Here is a 25,238-nt window from a genome sequence, read left to right on the forward strand (position 1 = left end):
GTCTCCTCCGTGCAGTTCTTTCTGTAAATTATCAACCTAATCGTTTAAGCGGGGGATTATACAATCGTTCCATTATGTATTTATGCTCTCTACTACTCGATTTTTGTTTTTCTATATGTGGTATGCATGTACTTCATATGTGCTTCAAAAGTTCCCATTATTCAAAAATTTTCCTCTACTGTCTACCATTCCATCCATCCATCCATCCTTCTCTTCTATGATCTTGTGATTTATTAAGCTGCTTAATAAATTCATTCGTAATCGGTATTCTCCTATCGATATCTCTGTTGCATGGTGTACATATTGTATATTGTATTGTATTGTATTTTACTCGTATTGTATGCCTATTGTAATTAAAAATTTGTAATTTTTTTCTCTATTTTTCCTTTTTGTTTCATTTGAATAAAAACTAGTTAAACATTCATCTGCATCTCATGCATGAGCTGTATGTTTATCAGTATCTGTATCTGTATCTGCTGCTTCGGCTGAATTTTCTTTTCATTCCCTTTTATGAGTGTGCGCTGCTGCAGGTGTTTCTGCTGTTGCTTTTCCTGCTGCTTTCGTTGAGTTTACTCTATCGTTAAGTAATTTTGTCACTTTTGGCAGCAAAACAATCGGTTGTCGTATCCTGTCCTTCCTTCCACTCTCCTACGTTTCATTTGCTTTGCTTTCAGGCTGCTGCTTCAAGTCCTGCCTCCGCTCCTTCTGTTGAGGATTCGCACCTGCCGTTTAGTGATATTGAAAAACATCTTAACAATGTTTTCATTGAGAAATGGAAACTAAATTAACAAACAAATCGAATTGGAGAGGGGTGTCACACACAACAGAAAGTCAAAAGCAAGATATTCATTAATAGGGAAATTACAGATTTAGTTCTTGGGTAGAAGATATTTGCAGAGCGCCCTCCAATTACCTGCCGTATTCGGTGTCGCATTGCTGGTGTGTGCACTATTGGCGCTCAGCGTCGTCGACGATGAATTCGAGTCGGACGGCGTATTGGGACCGGCCGAGTGCGGTGTGCAGGATGCCTGTCCCAGCAGCTTTTGTCGCACTTCGCGTATCTTCAGCTGTAGATCCTGTTTGCGCGGAAACACATCAATGTGCTTCGTCTAAGGAATACAATAAAAAAAAAGATTCCAAAATTACATTCACATCCAAGGAGAAACACTTTCAGGGGGTGCGGGGACAGTTACTCACCTGAAAGGCAATTGTGGCCTGTGCTGTTGGGAAATTACCGTGAACGGCAAACAGCTGCATAACCAAATTGCGACGCGTTTCCAGCACCTTGCGATGCCCCTTCTCGCTGGCATCCGATCTGGCACTCTGCAGCGGCGTCTTGGGCGTTCGGGGCGACCGTCCCGTCTGATCCGAGCTCTCGAGTTCTGCAAAGCATTGATCTACATTATACATAGAGGATATACACTGTGCAAAAATATTATTAATATTTACCCTTCAGCTCGTTGTTAAAGTCGGGCCCAAAGAAGCGCTGCGTTGTGGTTGGCGGTGCCGAAGCGGGCTCATCAATCGAATCGTCTTCACAAACTAAATAAAAATATCCGAAAAAATGAGTAAATAAAATGCCCAAGCACTGCCCAAGACTGTCTGTGGCTGACTCACTTAGCTTCTGCACTGGCACTGGCGCTGTATTCTTTTTGCGATAATTTGTTCCATACACTACTCGCGGCGAGGAGGCCACAGCTATGGCACTGGGCGACTGGCAATCCTCCGGCTGAAACTGCGGCAGTGCCTTGTATTTCTTCTCAAAGTCCACCTGCTTGAGTACACTGCTGTAAATGGCATAGACACCAGTTAGTATAAATCTAAGGAAATGTGTTGCTCCCACTCCGCCACTCCGCCACTTACTTGTTCAATTCATCGTTCTTCTTTTTGTGGGCCACTGCTGCGGCTCCTGCCGATACTCCCTTCAACGGAGACTTTGGCTGACTGTTGCTGTTGCTCGTTGTGGGCGTCAGAGGCAGCTGCTCATCGCTATTGGGTGTCGTTGTCGAGGAGGTGGGCGTGGGCAGTGCCGAACTGAGGCTGGAGCTGTTCACAAGGCCAATGATGGGCGACGAGGCATCCATCGTTGTGGGGGAATGCAGCTTTCGACTGATGTGCTGTCCGCCCCCATTGCTGGCCCCCAGATTCGCGCCAAACGATACATTGCTCTCCGATTTGCTTTGAGCTACAAAAATAAACCAAAAAAAAAAAGAGAATTCCATAAGTTCCGATGGATATCCAGCTCTCGGGATTCACTCACATAAATTCTTGCGCCGCTGCAACGGTGCTCGTCCCAATTGTGCTGGCGTTGGTGCCAATATAAACTGCTGTCCATCTGCATCCATGTCGCTCTCATCGCCTCCAGCCGCTGCTCCTCCGCCTCCGCCTCCTTCCTGGCCGGCACGCTCTGGCGGTGCACTCATGTGATATGTCGCCGACTTTGGGGTGGAGGGCATCGACTTGTACGAGGGCGAACTCGCTGGCGGCTCGGCGCTGTGACTCGGCGTATAGCCATGGAGCAGCATTGTCGGTTGGGCACTGACTGGTGGCGGCAGTCCGTTGTGATTCTTGAATATGTAGCTGCCCGCAAACGCCTCCAGCTGCAGATGCTCCAGCGAGGGTGTACCCGGTTGGTGGGAACGCGGCAGCAAAGGGTACTACACACACATATACAGAGGAAACGGAAACCACATTATTCTCACGCTCTCTTAAACGTTTTGCTTTCCCCATCCATTCACTCACCTGACTTGTCATGGCAAAGAACATCTTTTGGCCTGGCGCTGGACCTGCTCCCATTATCTGTGCTGGTGCGGACGCCGGTGGCGTGGCCATATTGGCCGCATGTCCCAGACTCATGGCCGCCGGTGATGAGGGCACACAGGCCTGATGCGCGGCTGCAGTAGACAGAGAGACAGAGATGGTGGAGGAGGAGGTAGAGGAAGAGGAGGAGGAGGAGGAAGAGGAGGGAGTTGTAGATGAGTTTTTGTTGTTCATGACATTGCCACTGCTGCTGCCGGCCACTGTTTTAGTGGCAGTGGCTGGAGCAGCCGCTGTTATGGTTATTTCATTATTGGCATTATTAGTACTATGATTTGCTGTGGCTGTTGCTGTTCCCGGTCCCGTTCCCGTTTTCCCCGCCGCCTTGGTCAGCACTGTCAGTGTGGCGGCGGTGCTGCCTCCCGCCTGGCTGGTCGCTGTGGCTGCCACACCCGCTGTCGTTGTGGCCGTTGCCGCTGTCAGTATGCGGGCATTTGCAGGCAACGCAATCTTGTTGCACGCATTGATGCTGATAAAGGACACTGGCCGCAGGGTGGCTGCTCCCCCACTGACAGGTGTCCCTGCCGAGCAGCTGCCGTGATGATGATGATGCTGCTGCTGACTGTACGCATTGCAGTCGGTGATCAGCAGCATTGTGGCTCCACCTCCTGTTTTTCCGCCAGACTCCTTCTTGCCCAATCGCTGCTTCTCCTTTCCTTCAGCTTTCTCCTGCCCATCTTCGAGTTGGTGGTCTTCATCGTCCTCCTCGTCCTGGCCATGCAGCGTGTCCAGCACAAGGGCATCGTACAGTATGGCCGCTCGACCTGTCCCCTTGTTGTTGTTGTTGTTGATGTTCTTGATGTTGTTGTTGTGGTGGTGACCATCTTGTTGTTGTAGAGTCAACAATTTTCGTATAATGGGCGTGGAATTATTGGAAAACTTAGTAAGGGCTTCGTTATTGTGTGCTGTAGCTGTAGCTGTGGCTGATCCTACTGTGGTTGATGTGGATGCTGTTGGAATGGCTGTTGCTATGATTGGTGAAGATTGGTGAACTTTCTGCTTGAAAAACAAAGGCGGCGGTGTATTGTGTTGATGTTGATGCTGATGCTGATTCGATGGTTGTGCTCGTATGATTGTGAAATGATTAATGGTGGGCGTCGGCACACGCGTTATGACCGTCGGTGGCGTCTCCACGCGCCGTTGATGCAAATGCTTGAGCTGTTGGTGTGGCGAATGTGACGGTTGCAACGGCGTCAGGGATCGCACAATCGTAAACTGTTTCCGCTTGATGGGTGTCACAATTGTTGTGGCTGTGCTGGCTGTGGTGTTTGTTGCTGTTGTTGTTGTTGTTGTTGTGGCTGCTACTGCTGCTGCTGGGGCTGTCGCTGTACTGGCCACTGGAGGCGTTGTGGGCGTTGGTGTGGGTGTAGCCCTCACTTTGGGTATGGTATAATGCATTATGTCATCGAAATCGGCATTAACACTGGCCAATTCCTGCATAAATTGCTCATCATCCTCATCATCATCATCTTCATCCTCATCCTCATCATCATCATCATCGTCGTTCAGGTCCGCCTCGTTGAGTAGATTTTCCACATCCTCATTTTGCTCATTTTCCTGATCGTTTGCATGGACTGCTGCTGCATCTCCTTTCGTATTCTTCGCATTTTCCACTGGTTCTATGTTTGATTTATGGTTTTGGGGGGGCAGATATGTGTATGATATGGATGACATCAACAGAAAGGAAGTTTTGTGGGGGCGGGGGAAGATTTTCCAGTGTGTGTGTGTGTGTGTGAGAGAAAGTGAAAGAAACAGAGAGAAAGATGTTATGCCCGACACAAAAAAAAAAAAAACAAACAAACAAAAAAAATCTTTCGTTAGAAAAAAGGCGACGTAGGCGACAGGTGGGTGAGGGGGCGGCGAGGCGAGGCGATGCGATCGATGCAGGTGATTGGAATGTTTTTCACAAATTTTGTTTTCGATTTTGGATTCAAAACTCAAAAACAGTAAATTAAATTATAAAAATCTATATACAGAATACACACAACATAAATCATAGTATAAATAATGCCAATTGTTTTGTTCTAAATCTTAAATACAACTTAAAATTAATTAATAAATAAATTACATAAATTATACATAAATAAAGAAAAGTATTCTACATTTAAAAAGGGCAGTCGCAGACTGTCTACAATTACAAAAAAAAAAAAACATACAAAACTCAATGAATTCCCAATCAACTACAGTGCGTTTCGTTACAGCAAGAAGACAGTTAAGAGGTTACACATTTGATTGTGATTCTATGTGGAATATCTATAAAAGTATGCCATATTTTTGCTGAATTTCTTCTACTCCGCTCTGGATTGATTGGAATAGTGCAAATAAATATCATAAATCACCTTCTATGGCTTATCATTTCATGGAAATTATTCAAACATATTTACAATCTCCCCTTCAACTGTCTTAAAGTGTTTGGAAAGCCACTGTTTATTATTCGTTTCACTCCTTTTTTCCTTTCATCTTTTATCGCTATCCTGCTCAGTGAATGGATTCTTCTTGCCACATTGCACACGCTCTACTCACCTCTCAGATCCGTGGGACTGCGATGCGTGTGATGCATGGGATACTGGAACTGCTTCTGGCTGAGGGCCGTTGCTGTTGGCACATTGAAATTGAAGATGGCTCCCACACCGCTCCCCCCACTGTTGGGCGGCGGTGCACTGTTGACCACACCGGTTGCCGAGATCGAGCCACCGTTTAGTTTATATGGCGATGGTGGCTCCTGTTTAATGTCCTCCTGCTTGATATGTGGCTGCAGTGTGGCTGCCTCATCGGATTTGCTGCCGCTGCCACTGCAGCCCTTGGGACTGATGGGCATCGACTTGAAGGCGCCGCCTGTACAGAGCACAGAGAGAGAGAGAGAGATACCGAAATGAGCATGGCTGAGTGGGTGGTTGAGTAGCGGGTGGTTTGCTCGCCTGTGGGTTGGAATGGTGTTACACCGATTGGATTCTTGGGACTAGTGTACTGTGTATAGATCGACATCTGGGGATATGGCAGCATGGTGCTCTCCAGCACCGGATGGGCCTTGATTGCCTTTGGCTTGAGCGTGATCTCGCGATCCCCACCGGTATTTGGCGGTGCAGTCATGGCCTGGCCATTGGCACCAACCGCATGATCCTCCTGGGGGCGCTGCAAAGTATTACAAAAAATGTAATTAAAATTGAGTTCCACTTTCAAATGGGGGGGTTGGTTTCCTACTCCCTACCTGATCTTTTTCCTGCTGCTGCTGTTGTTGCTTGCGGTAATCGTAGGGGGCATCATCCATGTCCGAATCGTTTACACGTTCGCGACACTGCAGATCGAGCTTCTTGGAGGGTGGCTCCTCCACCGTCAGCATCTGCTCATCCTCGTCCGAGTGCAGCTCGTTCTTCAGCAGCTTTCCCCCCTTGCCAGAGATCGTGGTGGGCGCTTCATCACAGGCGCTGTTGTAGTTGTCAATTGTCAGTGGGATGATGTCGCCCTGGTTATCGGAATGGCCCACTTGCCCGCCCGGCGTATTGGGGCACATGTCGTGCTCGAGCGAATCGGAACCGTCCACCGAGGCCAAGCGAGATTTGGCATCGCCTGCGGCAGCTGCAGCTCCAGCTGCTCCTCCTGCCTTGCCAGCAGCCGTCGTTGTGGAGGACTTGCGGCGATCCTTGGAGCACCATTTCCACTCGGGATGCTGCTTGAAATGCTCATCCTTGACGACGCTCGCCAGCTCATGGTACTGGGCCTTCTGTTCCGGCTTCAGGGCATACCACCATTCGCCGAGGATCTTGCTGACCGTTCGATTGTCCTGATTCGGATGCTTCTTGTGGACCATCTTGCGATGCTTCTTCGAGAAGATCATGAATGCATTCATCGGTCTGCGTATCTTCTTGTTCGCTGCCGCTGGCTGTCCAGCCGCTCCTCCTCCTGCCGCCGCTGCTGCCGCCTGCTGCTGCTGCTGTTGCTGTTGCTGTTGCGCTGCTGCCTGTTGCTGTTGCTGCTGCAGGGCGCTCAGGGATTGACTCCTCCGCTTAGCCGCCGAGGTGATGGGTGCTCCGCCATTGGCCCCGTCGTCATGGCACTCCTCCAGCTTCCGGATGTTGCTGTTGCTGGTGTACGTTTGCAGCCGCATGGCTGCCGTCTGCTTCTTTCCATTGGTTGTGGCCGGAACGGGAGTGGGCGTGGATTCGAACACATCATCGTCCAGCTGGTCATCCTGCTCCTCCGCCGCCTGCTGATGGGTTACCGCTGCGGCGGCTGCTGCTGCAGCAGCTGCTGCCACCTTGGCATCGTTCATGGAGCAGTTGAGCGGCTTGCCGGGCGACGACAAAGGATTGGGCACAATCAAATGGTTGTTGTTGTGATTCAGAGATGTATGCTGCTGCTGCTGCTGCTGGACAGCACCTCCACATCCTCCTACTCCTCCCAGTGGGCTCTGCTGGGGCGATGGCTGCTGCTGCTGTTGCTGCTGCTGTTGATGCATCATGACCACGCTGTAGTTGCTGGCGGTCGTTGTCGCTGTTGGTGTGGCCGGACCCTGTGGCGCCTTGGTCATGGGCGGCATTTGTGGCAGAATCTTGTACCAGGGATGGCTAGGCGCATTGTAGCCTGCGGGATAAGAGAGATTATGGTAATCTTCACTGCTGATCCTACTTCTATATAGAATCCTACCGTTTTTTGTCAACACCTTCTCCTGCCCGTGCCCTTGCCCGTGTCCGTGTCCGTGGCCATGCACTATCGACGTGACTGCCACCGATGTGGTGTTGGTGGGCGTATTGGGCTGATGAAATGAAACCGAAGTGTGCGGCACCTGCTGTTGCTGCATCATGGACTGCACCGGCATGGACGTCACTGTCAGCTGTGTGGCATCCACAATCACGGGATGAAACGTTTGGTTCTGAGACACAACCACATGAGGATGGGAATGCTGCTGTTGCTGAGGTGTCGCATGCTGCTGCTGCTGTTGCTGTTGCTGCTGGCTGCTGGATATGCGTATCACGCTGGTGGCATGCCCCACACTGCTGGGCGGCGCTCCAGGTCCTGGCAGTGCATTGAGGTGTGCGGCAGGTGGTTGTTGATGTTGATGCTGCTGCTGGTGCTGCTGCTGCTGATGCTGCTGCTGCTGCGGCGGTGGGGCGTGCATGACCAGCGACACGGGTGTTGTTTGTGGCGGCATTGGCAGTGGCTGTGCTCCTCCTCCTGTTCCATTTCCTGATGCTCCACTGTTGCTGCTGTTCCCCTCCCAACCATTGTTGTTGTTGTTGTTGGCATTGTACAGGACCGGACTGGGTGTAGTCTTCCATTTTCCCGTATCCAAAGGACCAATCGATGTCACAGATGTCACGGCAGCAGGTTGTTGTTGCTGTTGCTGTTGCTGCTGCGATTGATTGGTGGCAGCAATGGGCGTGAAAAAGTTCTGCCTGTATTGGTTCGAGGACACATTGACCGGCGAGTGGGCGATGGCATTTAGCGGCGAGGCGCCGGCATGATTCACGGGTGATGTATACGATGGCGTGGCCGAGCGTGAACTGCTCAGGGATACTGTAAATAGAGAAAGACGGAGAGACGATATACGATCGCAATTAGTACTATAATTAATCCCTCTATAGATCGTTGTAGATAAATAAATCTCTTCATATTCCATTTAGATATATGTATGTATGTAGTTAACATTTTATTACATAAGCACTGTAAATATAATTTCGCTCCCAGCTCGAAATCCTGGAACGCATTCATGACGTTCGTCGGTCTCCTATCCTCGAATGGAAACTTTCATCACTCTCTCACTTGCACATTTCATTGGATTTATATATTGTACATATATATATATTTAGTGCATACATACATATGTATGTATGTAGCTATATGTACAGATATTTCTTCGTTTTTTTTTTTTTATTGTATTTAATACACTTTTCTGTCGTCGTCGTCAAATTCGTTTTGTGCTGCATTCGCATCGGTTTGCTTTCTGTGTTCGGTTCTGTGTACTGCTCTGGCGCTGCTGCCTCAGTGTGCTCTTGACAGTTTCCAACATAAAAAAAAAACGGGCAGCAACAGCTCACCAAGGGCAGCGACAGCGACAGCGACGTCAGCAGCATAAATTGAGCGAGCGCCGTGCCATGCCGCTCTTGCTTACGCTCTTTATCGCATCGTTCTCTCCCGCTCGCACTCTCCCGCATTGATTCTCCCGACTTGAGCTGTTTACCTGCTCCGGGAATGTCTGTGTCTCTGCGCTAGTGTGTGTGCGTGCCGTGCCGTGCCGACTGCGGGCTCTCAAGTGCATTTTTGTTTAGGTAAAAACGAATCAAAGGCAAAGCAAATAACAAGAAAAGAAAGGAAAAGAATCTGTTGCGCTTCGCACGCAGCATTCCAGCCTCTGCCGCCTGGGCCCTTTGCTTTGTTTCGTCTCAAGTGGCGGCGTCGCTGCTGCTGCTCCTGCTGCTGCTGTCGCTGCTGCGATCATTGCGTGTCTCTACCTCTGCAGGTGAACTTAGGAATGCGTAAGCATCCCTCCGCTGCGCTCTGTCGACGTCGCTGCGTCTGGCGTGTAAATCACGCTGCGGTCACACTTTCAAGTGGCCCATCGGCAGAGGGCAGCAACGGCGCAGCACAGAACATAGAAGATTTCTGGAACAATAGAACTCTTGATTCGGGGGATCGGGACAACGGCCACGACGACGACGACGACGACCCCTCGGTCTCTCACAGACAGACACCTTTCATGAAAAGCGACAAACGACCTTTGTTGAGGTGTGTGAAATGGTCAAGGAAAACACAACGGCGACGAGAACAGCCCAGGCGCTGGTACAATAAAATTTTATGATATGCATTTTTATGGTGAATTGGAAATGCATCGACCCCGAAAGAGCGCATTAGGGAGCTGAGAAAGTTTCAGCCATAGCGACTGCCCAAAGTGCGCTACCATTTCCAAAGAATGTTTTTTGGGGTCTCTGAACTGAATGAAAGACAGCCATAGGCTCGCTCGCTCCTTTGTTCAACATTCCCAAGGTGCATTTTAGTGGGGATTAAGATGGAAATGTGTGCAATTGATATGCCACATTAAGTATGGTATTGAAAGTTGACTAGATTGAGGAAATATTTCAAAGCAACAGGAGATGAGTGTTCCAGCTTTAAAGATACCGTAGTTTAAAGTGCGCTACCATTTTCAAAGAATGTTTTCGGTTTGAAATCCGGTTATGCCCTGAATGAAAGAACTTGTTCTTACTTCTACATTTCCTAAATATATTTTAGTAGGGGATTAAAAGGGATAAGCAGTGGCAGTGAGAATATGTTATGTAGGGTGCCTGAAGAGTTGACCAGTTTCGAAATAAAATCAAAGTAAATCTTTCTAGATGCGACGCGAGGTGCAGGAGATGGGGAAAATGGCAGCTTTTCATGCTTTTTGACTCTGAACCAACGCAACTTGGTAGAGGATAATAAATGAATGGGTATTAATTACCATCAAGAAGCGAACTCAAAGAAAACTTACTAAAACTGCTAGATAGAATAACGTTTTAGCCATATGAATAATCCCAAATTGAGAGAGCATGTCAGGGTACCTGAAAAGTCGACCCAGCCCAAATGCAAAATCAAACAAAATCTTTTTGCAGAAGCGCCGCAAGAGCGCATAAGTGGACTGAAAGCCTCTCTCTGGCTCTCCCAGGCTGGCTCTCTGCCCTGCCCTTTTCTCGGGTTCTGCCTGATTGTGTGGGTAATTGCGTGAACAGAGAGATAGATTAACAGTTAAGCTGGCGCTGGTGTGTGAGAGAGCGGAGCAGCAGCAGCAGCAACAGCAGCAGCAGTAGAGGCTGGAAAGGCCAGCCTTGAAATGAATTGCAGCTCAAAACTATGAATAAATTTCCACACAAATTCCAATGTTTAATGCTTTTATGAGGCGGCTCTTAGACTCTCTATCCCTATCCCTATCTCTCTGTCTCTTTCTTTTATTTTCGGTGGGTCATAAAAAGTCAAAAAGGTGTGAGGACTAATACAGAACAGAGAGACTTACCCAGCACGGCGGCCGCATCGGTGTCCTCCTGATCGTAGCGACCCTTGACCCGATAGTTGGGCGATGTCTCCGAGTCACGTGATGTGTCCTCATCGATCTGTGTCTTGCTGCTGGAACGACTATCACTAAAAGGGGATAAGTGAGAGATGGATCAGTTGGGAGAAAGGGTAGAAGGAGAAAGGGGAGAGATGTACAAACCTCAGCAGGCGATTCGGACCCGTGGACGAGGGCAGGGCATTGTTACCCTTCTGATTCAAATGCCTCGAACAGAAGCCCCTCCTCTGAGATTCCTTCGAGCAGAGCATACAGAGGCGTCGCCACTGCTTCCCATTGTACTTCTTGCGCACGCCGGACTCCGATTCCACGATGTCGCCCTTCTTGAAGCGATGCGGCGTAGTAGCCTGAGATCTGAGAGAGAGATTGGTTTGGAATGGATTATATAGAGAGAGAGAGAGAGAGAGTGAGACGACGACGATGACCCACCTTGGAGTTGCTGGATGAGATCGTGGTGTGAGCCTCTGATCGAATAGACTGGACGTACTGCCGCGGCTCTGCATGCTGCTCCGTTTGCTGCAGGCGCTCATCTTCTCCGTGTCCAGGTCACCGGCAGCCGGCGAATACCCGATGCCCACCACATTCAGCTCGTCATCCGACTCGTAGTCGTCGTAGCTACGCGTCGCTTGCTGCTGCTGCTGCTGCTGTTGCTGCTGTTGGGTTTTCAGGTGCTGCTGCCCATTGCTTCCCGGAGAGATCACTATGTCCGGCAGGCCGTTCGCCTGCACCGCCGTTTGCCCCGCGGTGGTCGTCTGCTCCACATGGCCGCCCAGCCCCAAGGGCGGTCGTGCCGTTGGCACCACTCCGCTCTGGAACGGCGACGTGGCCGTCGACCGGTAATACTCTTCTTGTTTCAGATGCGGCTGCTGCTGCTGCTGGGAGCTGGACGTGGTCGTGGGCGGTGCTGTGGGCAGCTTGCCATCGTACCGTGTGGCCACAAAAGTAAGTTGTGTTCCTGTGGCCACCTTTGGGTACACAATGTTGCCACTGGGCACGGGCATTGCCTCTGCTGCTGCGGCTGTTGCTGCTGCTGCTGCTGCCGCCTTCCGCTTGCCACTTGTCGTCGCTGTTGCTCCCGAGGAGGGTGACAGTTCGCTGAGCTCATCCCACCAGGGTGGCTGCAGCAGACGGAGATCAGCACGACGCACAACCTTTGTGGGGGCCTGAGAGTATGGTGGGGGGGAATTGAATTGTAAATCAATGCAATAATATCCCAACCCATAAGAACATACCGAATCATCGCCAAACAATTGGACACTATATTGCTTTGTGGCCTGATTGATGTCCGTGATGATGCCCTCCACATAGACGAAGCTACCAGAGCTGCGTCCCTCCACACGCTGTCGCACACAGACCCGGGCATCCAGCGTGATCTATGGATATTACAACAGAAATTGTTCTTAATAAAGGATTCACAGTTTATAGCTTACTAGAGGGGTGGGGTGTAGGGTGGGGAATACGTACATCTGCCATGGGTGGACTGGCATCGAGTATCACATGATATCGTCCATTGTGGAATACATCCGGATACAGTAGCAGTCCCAGTTCGGTGGAATCGAATTCCACGAGTATTGAATCGGGCTGTGCCTCCTGCACTTGTCGTATAATCCCTGGGGCATAATGATTATGGATTTTAGCTAGGACACGGGTATTGTTCCACTCGCTGAGATCGAGTAAGGATTGTTGTTGCTGCAGCGGCTGCTGCTGTTGCTGTTGCAACGACTGTTGTTGTGGCTGTGGATGTTGCTCCTGTACATGTTGCTGATTGTGAGAGTTTAAGATAAAACGTTGCTGCTGTTGCTGTTGCTGCTGCTGCTGCTGCTGCTGCTGCTGCTGTTGTTGGTAGTAGACAGCAGTTGTGGGCGTGTGTGTGCGTTGCTGATGATTGATTGTTGCCGCATGGCCATTGTTGTTGTTGCTGCTACTGCTACTTCCGCTGCTGCTGCTGCTGCATGCCACATGTTGCTTGTAAGTACCACTACCGCTGGCATGTTGCAGCGGGGATGCAATTATAATACGTTGCTGCTGCTGCTGCTGTTGCAGCTTGATATCGCTGGCGCCTGCACCGCAATTCAATGCCGAAGGACTCACAATCATGCGATGTAGCTGCTGCTGCTGTTGCTGTTGCTGCTGCTGCTGTTGCAATGTTGCAACATTGCCATTGGTCGTCTCGCTGCTGCCATTGGTTTCAGCCGATTTCTGTTGCTTCTGCAGCGTCACAAGATGCTGCTGCTGCTGCTGCTGGGGATGCTGTTCGGCCTTGTCCAGCTCTGCTGGATCAAATTTACGCTTCTTGGGATGTTGGCGCGGCTGAGGTGGTGCCTGTTGCTGTTGCTGAGGTGTGGATGTTGTTGCAGTTGCATGTAAGTGCGGCTGAAACAGTACATGGTGCTGTTGCTGTTGCTGTTGCTGCTGATGTTGTGTTGTTTCTGCTGCTGTTGTGGATGTAGTTGTTGCTGCTGTTGTTGTTGCTCCTGTGGCAGGTATCAACATTTTGTTGGTGGCAACAACAAAATGTTGTTGTTGTTGTTGCTGCTGCTGCTGTTGTTGTTTCTTGTTTGTTATGACATAAGTTTCGGTTGCGGCAATCGCTGCTGCTGCTCCAGCTCCTGCTGCATGTGTGGCTGTTGCATTGGCAGCGCTGAGCATTTTTGTTGCTGCAACATGTGCAACATGTAGGCTAGTGTGTGTGTGTGTCTGTGTGTCTGTGTGTCTTTATGGTATGTGTGTCTGTGTGTCTTCAGTGTTGCAACAACAACAACACCAACAACAACCACTGCCTCATCGAGGACTGCTGCTGCTGCATCCTTCCTTCTTCACGATTTTGGTCCTGCAAAAACGAGAGAAAATTTGTTAATTAAGTTGACAACAGAAAACCATTAAAATCAACGACGTCGCCGTCGCCGTCGCCGTTGCCGTTGTCGATGTCATTTCATAATTAGTGTAATCCGCATCCTGACAACTCTGACATCCTGCCACTGCCCGATCCACTGCAGGACGACCCGCCACCAGGCTCCGACTGCCCGCGCCATTGGCGCCCGTCCCATTGCCCGTTGCCAGGCAATAAAATTCAATCTCGACACAAATATACGCTCCACTATAATCCTGCCCCTCCCCTCCCCTCCCCAACCCATCATCCTTCACTCTTTGATACCCTCTTTATGTAGAGGGGTCTATAAAGATTTTGATGTCAGATGTTTGCAATTGAAAAAGGTTGCAGCAATACCCAGAAATTCGATTGGTTTCTAATAGGACGTGGCACAGACACTCGGAGCATTAAATCAGATCACTATATAATATTTGAGAAGAAAATCTTTATTATTTCTTAAGATATTACAACGAAAGTTTGTATTAAGCGGGTCAATATGTGGATTCACAACTCTGCGAATAAGAATTCCAATCGGAATGGCTTTATAGATTCAAGAAATTTCAACAAATCTGTAAAAAAAAAAAAAAAAAAATTATCATAGGAAAAACTCTTTCCTAAATGGTACCAAAGCTTCGACTCCGAATCTGGATTTTTCTCTCTCGCTCTTGCACTTTCCCCAGCCCCTTTATCCGTCTCTCCGTTTCTCTGTGTATGTGTGAGACGACGACAACGGAAACATTTTAATTTGCACAGACGTCCAATGGTCTGGGTCTGGTCTGTGGGTCTATGGTTCTGGTTTCGGATACAGGGCCGAAGGGCCTGCAGCATTGCCAGCATTCAAAAAGAGTAAAAATGAAATATAAATGACACTTGAAACATTTTATGCCAAAGCCAAACACACACAGTCACAGACACACAGTCAGCCCGTCAGCCATCGCAAACGAGTGACAGACGGAAGGACGGACTTACAGTACAGTTGCATAAAAAGTCAAAATCATCTGGCAACCACAAATACACCCACACAGGCAGACACACAACAGACGCACACACAAACACACACATTGCAGCAGCAGCAGCAGCAGCAGCCTCGACTTTGATGAACTTGTGGCAGGGCAGGGCCGTAGGTGCAAGTACGAGCGAAAAGGGTTAAAGAGGCTTGGGAAAAAAGTGTTAAAGAGGTGCAGGGCTCCGGGGAAAGGGTAAAGGGTGCAGCTTTATGGATTATACAGTCGCCTACGCTACGAGAGCGGCGTTGCTGGGAGAAATGAATCTCTTGTTAGGCTCAAGAAACGAATGCTAGGCGACATTTTCCTGAATCTGAGGAGCATTTGTAAACTCTAATCGCATAAGGAATTGCCAGACAGACAAGAGTTCCTTAAAGTTGTGTGTTAAATGATTTTAATAAACACAGAAGTAGGCTCCTAAGAACATTTTTAGTTAAAGTGAACAATTCCCAAGGAGATCTTTCACCTTTTATATTTATAGAAATTAAGGATAATATTATTTTAAAATACCTTTGAGTCATTTTTAGTTAATTTATGCACTGAAATATAATTAAAAATGTCTCAAACTTTGCAAAAATTAATCTTAGTTAAATTTTCTTCAAACTCTACTACTACTTATATTTATCAATGTTTTAACTGTATTTTAATACACCATCGATTCCAGCCCAAAGAGATCTCTGTTTTCCCCAATCAAACGAATGCAAACTCTATAGACACACCCCCATCCATATCAAACACACCACCAAACACAGCCCAGCCCCCCCAAAAAAAAAAGGGTTTGAAGTTCGAGCTGCATCTCTAACTCCGAAACGAGACCGGGCTCCGTTTCAATTCATTTCAAAAGTGTTGCATACTTCTGGGCATGACACGTATACGTGTGCGCCTGTATTTGTGGCAGTTGACAACACAGAGTTGCCATATCGCTCGCTGTTGCATTCTGTGTGGGCAGATACGGCTTATCAGGAGGTGGCCAGAGCCTTCCTTTCCAGCAAACCAACAACAAGCAGAGCCATTCTCTGTCCTCCATTCTCCAAACTCTCTCTCCCTCTCTCTCTACAACCCTATCCCATTTACCATTCATCTCCATCTCCTTTTTGTGTCGTTTGTGTGTAGGCGTAATTGCGGGAAATGACTGCCACGCCCATTGTGGGCTAGCACACACACACACACACACACAAGCAGACAGAGGAACACGGATACGGGGAGGCACGAAATGAAGCTAAATTGAAGCAACGTAGCAACCAGAAATGAATCAGGAAAAAAACGGAGGCAAAAAGGAAAGGCCTTGGCCATATTGTGTTGCCTTCTGCCACTGCCGCTGCTGCTGCTGCTGCTGCTGCTGCTGTGCGATGGGAGGGACAAGTGCAATGATTGCTTTATTTTTTTCATCCTCAACTTTTTTCTACACTTTTTAAATACCCTATTTAGGGGGATTACCAGACCGAATTTTAGCACAAATTGAAATTTTAGAATTTTTAATAAATTGTTAAAGTTTATTTATATTAGTGGCATAGAAATAGTTTAGGGAATATAATAGTTTGCGGTTTAACCCCAACTGCAAAGGGTATCCGATATTCGGTTGCATTTAAGCCATCTTTTATGCAGTATTTTTGTTGCTGTTGTTGCTGTTGTTGTACAACTTTGCTTTTCATTACTGTGTGGCCTGGGCTTTGGATTTTCTGCTGGTTTTCGGTTGCTAGGCTGCCTCTTGCAATTGTTAGGAAAAATCCAGAACAAAACTGTCGGATCGGTGCACTGTGGCTGGGGGAGTGGTGGATGGTTGAGACATAGACATAGTGTCTGGTACAGTTTTTTTTAACAGCGAGAATGTTTAATTTGAAGAAGCAGAACATCAGCCAAGCTGACGACGTATGAAGCTCAAGCTCAAGCTCAAAATCAGGCTCAGCTAGGAGCTCAGGGGCTCAGGGCTCAACGCGTGGCTTTAAAAAGTTGAGCCCGTGATTAGTTGGACATATGCTCACACACACCCAGAAACGCGAGCAAAGCTTGTGCACATATTTGTAAAGCTTTTATGTAAATAACTGCACATCTTCTATATTTGTTCATGCGTTGCAGCATAAGGCAGATGGGGGGCAGGGCAGGGCAGGGGAGACACTCTGTGGGAGTGTTCTCTCTTGCTCTCTCTCTCTCTCTCTGTTCCTATCTCTATGTGTCTGTGTGTGCTTAGTCACAGCAAAAGGTATTACGAGTGAGCCAGGGGAAAGAGTGGCGGGGCGGGGCGGGGGCTTTGCTCTGCTGCTACCGATGCGTGCTTAAGTAAATCTAACCGTACACCGTACACCCACGTCACGTCTGTCCGCCCGCCGCCCGACTGTCTGTCTGGCTTAGTTGATGGGAAACCATATTCTTTTGAGTGTAATTCACAGCTTCTGGCTGTAGTTACAGTGGCGTGCAGCAAAAATAGTATAAGATCAGACATCGGATTGTACTCCACACTCGGCTCTCCATTTCCATGCCATTTATATGTAAACTTTTACCACAGCCCATTGATGATTAAACCTACCCTAATTATTTGCCCACAACTGTGCCATAGTCTCAATGTCCCACTGCAACATATACTACATAGTACGGTTCATTTGAGATCTAACTGGCCGCAAATGCAAACAAGCAAACAATAAAAAAAAAATACACAACTGGGCAATTCTGGTGGAGAGTCGAGCATTATTACAGTTATCTGTTTATTGTAGTTTCGAGCATTGCCAAAAATATTCCCATCTGCATTGCATGTGCATGTGCGAGTGAACGTGTGTGTGTGTGTGTGTTTATGAGAGAGTGTATGTGAGTGAGTGCTTTGTCAATTGCCATCAGCATCGTTTGTATCATCATTATCATCTGCATCTGCATTGTCTTTATTGTTGCATTTTATGATGTGGTTCAGAGACGACTGCATTTTGGCATATGTACATATGTATGCATGGTACACACACGTGCATGAATATTCTAGCTGTTGTTGCTCTCGTTCCCAGTTATATTTCCACACAAATTGATATGTATTTACACTGATGGAAATTATATGGAATATTATGGATTTTTATCTCTGTACTCACACGGTATGAATTTTATTATTTCTTCCAAAATTTCCTTTTCGTTAAATTTCGCGAAAATTAATTTCAGAACAGCACTGCTTGTATTTATTTTTTTGTTGATCCTGCTGCTGCTGCTTTTGTTAATTGGAATATTCCGTTTGGCACACATAAACTATAAGCTCGTATCCCACTCACACTTCCAATGACACGATCTGATCTCAATGCAGTCGTTGCTGCTGCTGCTGCCAAATTGAATGCAAAAACATGCGTAAGAGCGAGAGCGAGTCGCGCTCATATACACACACACGTAATAGTATTAAATTTGTTATGGATATGCCATATGCGAGAGTTGTGAGTGCATCGTAATTAGACAAGAGTTCTTTGAACCCTAACGGTTGTGTACGGCTAGCTAGGCTACTCTTCGTGTCATTTGTTTTGGCGCCAAATCCAAAACGAAAGCGAACCGAAGCGAGGCTAGGCGAGGCGATGCGATGCGAAGCGAGGAGAGGACAGGAGAGGCGCATTGAAGAAGGCAAAAGTGTAGAACGAAGCAGAGAGCAATAAAAGCCAAAAAGGCATGCAGAAAGTTAATGTCGTTGCTGGCGACGTCGACGCACTTAGAGCAGAATGGCACACACACTGCACTTGGCAACGGTAGCCCCACTCACACATCATCATCATCATCTCTACTCTGCTCTGCACCGATGTCTACGTTGCTCTCTGCCGGGCTGCTGCAATGTCAGTAACCCCACTCGTGGACATGAGACAGGGAGACAGGGAGAGAGGAAAAGAGAGCGAGCCACACTATTAAAGAGTTTGGCTAGAGTGAGCGAGCAAGCAAGCAAACGAGTGCAGTTAGCATTTCAGAATTTGTGTGCAATGATTTTTTTTTTTGTTAAGTACTTTATGTTGTTGCCAACTCCTGTTTCGACTGCTATATCCCCCCTACCTTCTGTCTTTCCCTCTCTTAGTCATTCAAATCAAACTCTGCAGCAGCAGCAGCAGCATCAAGTGAGAGTGAGTTGTGCGCAGAGGCGGCTTAGGCAAGCCCCAGTCAGCCCCCCATCCCTCTACCACCAAGCCATTACTATCCCAGTGGAGAAAAATCAGAGAACGAGAAGGAATGGAACGAGGGAATGCCGCTCATTTGCGTAGAGTAAATGCAAACAGCTCATCTCCCTCACACACACACACACACACTCTGGCACGCATGAATGCAATACGACGCTACTGCAGACCCAGCAGCAATCGCAGCAGCAGCGTAACACAGTGGCGGTCAGAAAAGTGGAATACTTTTAATGCGTATTACTTTGATAAACTATACAGCTCGGAATACTTCCTCTCATTTAATGGCTTAACCCTTTTGGAAGCTTCCCCATATACTTAAAAGGTTTCCCCGTTTACCAGCCATGCTTATCAGCCCACCACTGTGATAGTGTGCAGCCTTTACTCACTTTTAGCTTTTTGCTCTTGCATGGCGTAAATTATTTGTATGCGCTGTGCTTGAGCGCAAAAAAAAAAACAAAGAGAATGCAGCGGAGAAGAATGAAAAGGCTGCTGCGCTGCGCTGCACTGTTGCTGGATGCGATGCTGCTGACGAAGGCGACGCATTGGGGGTCGGGTCGGCGGTCGTTGTTGAGTTGTAAAGACGACGACGGCGAGTGCACGATAAGTTGTGTTTTCTGTGTGTCTGTGTGTGTGTGTGTGTGCTGGCTGTTGGAAGACGGACACGAAGGGTCCCTCCCCACTCACGTTTCTTAGCCTGGCAACACGAAACGCCAAACGCGCGAAAATGCTAAAAGCAGAGGCAGGAACATTTTTTTTTTATTTACTTTATTTCTTCTTGTTGAGAATGTGGAGCAGCAGGAGCAGGCAGGGTAGCAGGGGGACGTAGGACTATGACGACGTCGACGACTGCGAAGACTGATTGCAATGGGCCCCCAACGATAAGATGACGAAGCGAATACTGCAAAAAGGCAACAACGAAAACAAGAAGAGAAGGCTGGCGGCCTTTGGGGACGAAGTTTTTAATACCCTTGCATATCGAATGAACGTTTCAGCTTTAAAACTGAGCAAACTGATTTGCATAGAAAGAGAAAGACAGAAAGACAGACAGACACCAGACAGAAGGATGGATATGGATATATCGACATGTTTAATATATGTACATACATATGTATGCATGTACATATATTGTGCATATACTTCTCTGAGTTACAAACATCTGATTTAACTTAGAATACCCTCTGCAAGGCTGTAAAAAGTACTAAAAACCGTGGAGTGCGTGGTGAGAGAGGGAGGCAAAAGGAAGATGAGATTCTTCTCAATGCTCTTTCAGTCCAGACGATGGTTCTCTCTCTCTCTCGCTCTCCCTTTTACGTTGGCTCAGGAGGAGTTTGTTGTTCTCTTGATTACAACAACACCAATGGCCGCAACAATAGCAACAGCATTTTGGCGCCTTCCACAAGTTTGTTCCCCCCACAGAAACATTTTCTTCTTCGAGTTGTTTCTGTCTTTTAATTGGCTTTAATGCATTTCGATTAATTTGCCAATGCATTGGCGAAAACTTCGCCTAGGCCTCCAGACTAATTAAAATTGTTGTTGTAGCACCAGAGACACCACAGGAATTTTTTCCAGGGCATCCACAACCACAAGCGCAAGCACACATTATCATCATCGTCATTCTTGCCAACTTAACGCTGCACGTTCTACTTGGCCGTAATGTCGCCGTCATAGTGTTTACAGCTAATTGCAGTTAAGCAACAATTTAGTACTTAAAATACACTGCACTTCAAATTATGGTACTTCAATGGGCTTTCTTTCTGTTGGCCAGGCTGGTGGGGAATGTAGGGATGGGAAGGATGGATGGATGGATGGATGGATGGATGGTTGTATGGATGGTTGTATGGATGTGGAGTGTGTGAAGTAAAAGATCAGTGAACTTATAATTATGGGAAAGGGATAGAAACAAGGAATAGATAAGTACTCGTACTGTGAGAAATCATTTGCGACAAGCGTACAGATTTTTATAGATTTTACTAGAATGTTTCCCTTATTTTAACTTGAAGGTTGTGGTATGAATAAGTACTTGCAAATAAACATACATACATATATACATATGTACATATATGTATATCTCGTATAATAATGGTCTCCAATAATAGAAATGTAAAGCTTAATGAAATCAGATTGTATTGCTGGATAAGATATCAATCGTTGTTATCGACAAAACTACGACTAATTATATGTATGTACATACATATTCCGCATACGTAAAATCCAAGGTTAGGTTTTATTCATAACCAATTTTAATTTATTTTTCGCAATAAATTCGATTTTTAAACAATTACTTCTGATATATAAAATTATTCCACGTATTTATGTGCAATAAACAATCATGAATGTTTCTCGAAAAATGTCTCAACCCTTCTTTGAAGCACTCCAATTACACATAAAAAGAGAATTTTCTATATCTATCCCCACCCCCCTCCCATTAGGGGAATTTGAGAGCACCGTTGCAAAATGTATTAAAATGTTGGCAACGTTTTGTTGGGGTTGACAAACAATGACAGCCGTTGATGATCATGATCAGGAGGGGATTACGATGATGAAGATATGGAGCAGCCAGAGACAGCGTGACGGAGACAGAGAAAGAGAGAGAGAGAGAGAGAGAGAGAGGGAGAGAGAAGACAAGAACAGAACAGAAAGCGTAGCGAAGGCTATGGCAAAGTATGGCGCATAAAATTTGCATTAAATCATTTCGCTTTTTTTTCTTTTTTTCATATACCCTTTCCAGAGGATATGATGATTTGAGCAGATGTATGGCGGTTAGGAAGGTTATTCAACAATTCTTAACAACTCTCTCTTTCTCACTTCATCAACTTTTAAGCTTCCCTCCCACTCAACTTCCTCTCTCACTTAACTCTCACTTTAAACACAATTTTAATCAAAATCGGATGACAATTACAAGGGTATCATAACCATCGGTTCTACCGTCCAGAGTATAGCCTTCCTTTCTTGTTTCTTTAGGTCTCTCCTCAGCCTCCGCCAGGGCCCAGGGGCCCCGCACCAAACGTCAAACGGTAGCCAAAGAACCAACAAAGTGGAATGTGTTGCAAATTTCAATGCAATATGCCGACGCTGACGAAGAGGAACACAGTATGATGATGATGATGATGATGATGATGATTGCGATTGCGATGATGATGAACTGGAAGACAAAACAGGCGACTAAAGGCGGGGGTCGATTGGGGGGTCTAAAGCAAAGAGTTAAGCGCAAAAAAAAAAGCAGGAAAATAAACAAAAAATATGTTCAAAAGAATAAACAGGCAAAGCTTTATGCTTGATGCCTCTCTCGCCCTCTCTCCCTCTCTATCATCTCTCTCGTGGTCTTTGCTGCTACTGTTTAAGGATGAATTGTGGGTGGAACAAAATGAAAAAGAAACAAGAACGAAGGAAAGGCAGTAGACGACATTTGTAGTACTCTAGGATACAGATTCATAGTTGCTAGTTGCAGATTTCCAATAAGTTAACCAAAAGCTAAATCTCCTCAAAATGTCTTCAAATATTTTTAAAGAGATCAAAATTTTCACGGAAAACTGCATCCCAACACATACTTTTCATAGAGTGGAGCATACCTTTTTTGATCTTTTAGCAAAGGATATCAAAAAGCTATGGGCGTCGGCAGCTCTCTCGTTCGTGTCAATAGCTCGCGGTTGCCCACAAAGAAATTGGAACTGTGCCTAAGTCTGAGTCTCTGTCGTCTCCTCTTCCTGTGCCTCTGACTCAGCCGCCTCCCTCTTCTACTAACTGTTTTTCACTACTCTATTCGTGGGTGGGCCAAAACACAATTTCATTTCCCTTTGTGGACTGCGTAAGCAGAAACGTCGACGTCTCTGGGCAACAATGTTGTCCACTGTTTATGTTTTTTGGCCCAGAGAGGCTTAACGTCATCCGATGATTTAGGGGCCAATGGAAATGATTTAGAAATATCAGCAAAAAAAAAAATCGAAATAATAAACAATAAGATACCTAATGGGATTGGAATTGAACATGGGCCACATCTGTGGGTATATTTTACGTAGAACAAAAAATAAGAGACACAATTGGTTGCTGTGCTACTAAATATCATTATCGTTACATTGTTCGATTTAAAATCGATATTCAGGACTGATTTGCATGTGACTGAAAGTTTTCCCATAGGAAATGGTGGAAACATTTACATAAAACGATATCTAAAAAACTATCAATAAATAAAATAGTTATATAAATAAGACGGAAAGATCAATAAGAAGTAAATACTTTCTAACAATTCCAACAAATACTACCTATACCTATCTATAATTAAAACAATGAAATAAGTCAGTGAAATAAACGTTTAAATCCGTAATAAAGACGGAAGAATCAAAAAGAAAAAAGGTTATAAACTTCCAAACACGCCATCGAAAAGTGTCAACGAATCAATTCATTTGAAAATCACCTCCCCAAACACACCTTTCAAAGTAATTTTCGACACTGTTCCCTAATAGAATTTCTCTCGAAGGCAACGGGTGAACTCTTATCGATTACTGTGCCGCCTGCTAATTTCACAAAACAAAAGCCATACAAAACTTAATGACTTGATTACAAATTGAATTTAAAATTCAAATTGCGACAATAACAACACTTGAGAACTTTCCCATGGAACGAATGAAACTTCTAACAAAAGTACGGGCGGAGGGAGTATAAATAATTGAGTTAATACTGGAAATCAATGTCTATAGCGTATGCTATTTATACTCTCACGCCTCCACCGCCTCTGAATATGTGGTTTGTGTTGCCATCCCATACATCCATCAATTGTGCTGGCAGCCCTGTTCTGCTTTGGAGTGCTTTTATTTTAAGAGTTGTGCATTTCTTATGCAATTTTCACCATTTTCATCATCAAATATTTATGAAAGCAACAGAAAAAAAACTGCATACAAAATGCGTAGATTCGTTAAAGTATTTTTTTTCTATGTGCTTGTGTTTTTCGTTCTATAAAAAACAAAAAGCAAAGGCAACTGATTGAGCTGCAAATGCAAATTTGTGTGTGTTCTTTTGTCACTGCGCGTATTTTGTTTTCATTGTTTGAAATATGCGTAAGATTTGCCAATGAATATATTTAGGATTCTGTTTATACGAATATTTTTTAGCAAATAAGAATATACATATATGCAGCACATTAAGCACGTGTCCTGTTAATTGCCACGCCCTCAACCTAGATACAAAATAAAATGTCATTCCGCAATTGCTAACAATTGCAGAATAATTGAAGAGTATCATATCTATATGATTATCGAAACTCATGGCAGCTGGGTCATCATTATAGACAGAATAAACAAAATAAGTTGAGGTTGCGGCTCTTTGAACACCTGGTTTCTGTTGGATTCGTATCTAGGAAAGGTCTCAGCAGATTTAATACTAAAAATGTTGTTTGTTTTCTTGCAAAAACGTTTAAGTTATTTTCTTACTGTCCTAATCGTCGTATTTCCCATTATAAATCTCATAAATTATACATTTTCTTCCGGCTATAGCGAACTTTAAAAATAATAAAAAAAGTACGTTAAAAATGCCATTAAATTCGAATGCAAAACTTCTTTGGCTAGAACATTCCTCAGACCTTAACCAAAACAAAAGTATATTTCTACATCTATGATTCATGTTCAAACAATTTCTAGCTTAAGTAGCACTCAAAGAAAGATAATAACTTGGAAAGGCTTTTTTTAAGCAAACAAAAATAAGCAAAAGTTGTATTTAATCAACGATAAGAACAACAGTTTCTCTCTGTCTATCAGAGGGATGAAACACACACCAAAAAATACAAATAGATCAATATTAATTTGTTTCTCCTTAAATTTCCATTTAATTTTCTCAAATAAAATTCGAAAATAAAACACATAATTGAATTGGCTGTCCAGAGAGATAAAGTACAGATATCTGATGGATAATAACTTACCCTCCAATATACAAAAAATGTGAATGGAAAAATCAATATACAAAATTCCACAACTGCGCTTCGGTGGCAGCCAATATCCAACTTTTTATTATCAACTTTTTGGCCAACTAACAAAACGCTAATGAGGCTCGTAGAAAAAGTTTCGACTCGGATAAGGCTTAATGGGGCAGGGGAATAGGGTGGGGCAGGGGTGCTGCAGCTTAGTAAAGTGATAAAAGTTTGTTGGGAAAAACTCGGTTGGAAAACCAAGTTAGTGAATGGCAGACCAGGGTGTGGATGGACAGAGGCAGGGAGGAGGGCGACTTCTTATTGCCTTTTGGTTTAGATAAAATTGATTTTCATTTCGCAATGTTTTTTTTATCGCCTCTTAAATGTTTAATGCGCGAAAATAGAACACAACCCAGGCTACAAAATGTAAGGCGCAATAAACCAAAATAAAAACTTAGCCCCCATCAAAAAAACCTTTTTTATTTGCAGGAAAATAAAGCAT

The 25,238-nt window shown here is 45.7% G+C and overlaps 1 protein-coding gene and 1 long non-coding RNA gene across 2 annotated transcripts in view; both read right to left on the reverse strand.

The window, feature by feature from the left end:
* Nucleotides 1-511: 511 nt before the first annotated feature.
* Nucleotides 512-13,575, reverse strand: LOC111075030 (putative transcription factor capicua). Its single transcript, XM_041594891.1, has 18 exons — nt 13,007-13,575; nt 12,317-12,961; nt 12,085-12,225; nt 11,282-12,015; nt 10,997-11,206; nt 10,799-10,923; nt 7,462-8,331; nt 6,026-7,398; nt 5,736-5,949; nt 5,341-5,652; nt 2,743-2,894; nt 2,261-2,657; nt 1,864-2,185; nt 1,618-1,787; nt 1,450-1,542; nt 1,198-1,382; nt 914-1,109; nt 512-722 (listed from the first exon to the last, which is right to left on the reverse strand). The coding sequence occupies exons 1-18, from the start codon at nt 13,499-13,501 to the stop codon at nt 649-651; spliced, it is 6,708 nt and encodes a 2,235-aa protein (XP_041450825.1). The 5' UTR covers nt 13,502-13,575; the 3' UTR covers nt 512-648.
* A 7-nt stretch (nt 13,576-13,582) lies between these two features.
* Nucleotides 13,583-25,238, reverse strand: part of LOC111075061 — a 35,454-nt gene continuing 23,798 nt past the window's right edge. The window contains exon 3 of the long non-coding RNA XR_005968171.1: nt 13,583-13,682. This is a non-coding gene — a long non-coding RNA (uncharacterized LOC111075061). The remainder of the gene's footprint in view (nt 13,683-25,238) is intronic.

The sequence above is a fragment of the Drosophila obscura genome, unplaced genomic scaffold (assembly GCF_018151105.1).
Source record: "Drosophila obscura isolate BZ-5 IFL unplaced genomic scaffold, ASM1815110v1 contig_4, whole genome shotgun sequence".
NCBI lineage: Eukaryota > Metazoa > Arthropoda > Insecta > Diptera > Drosophilidae > Drosophila > Drosophila obscura.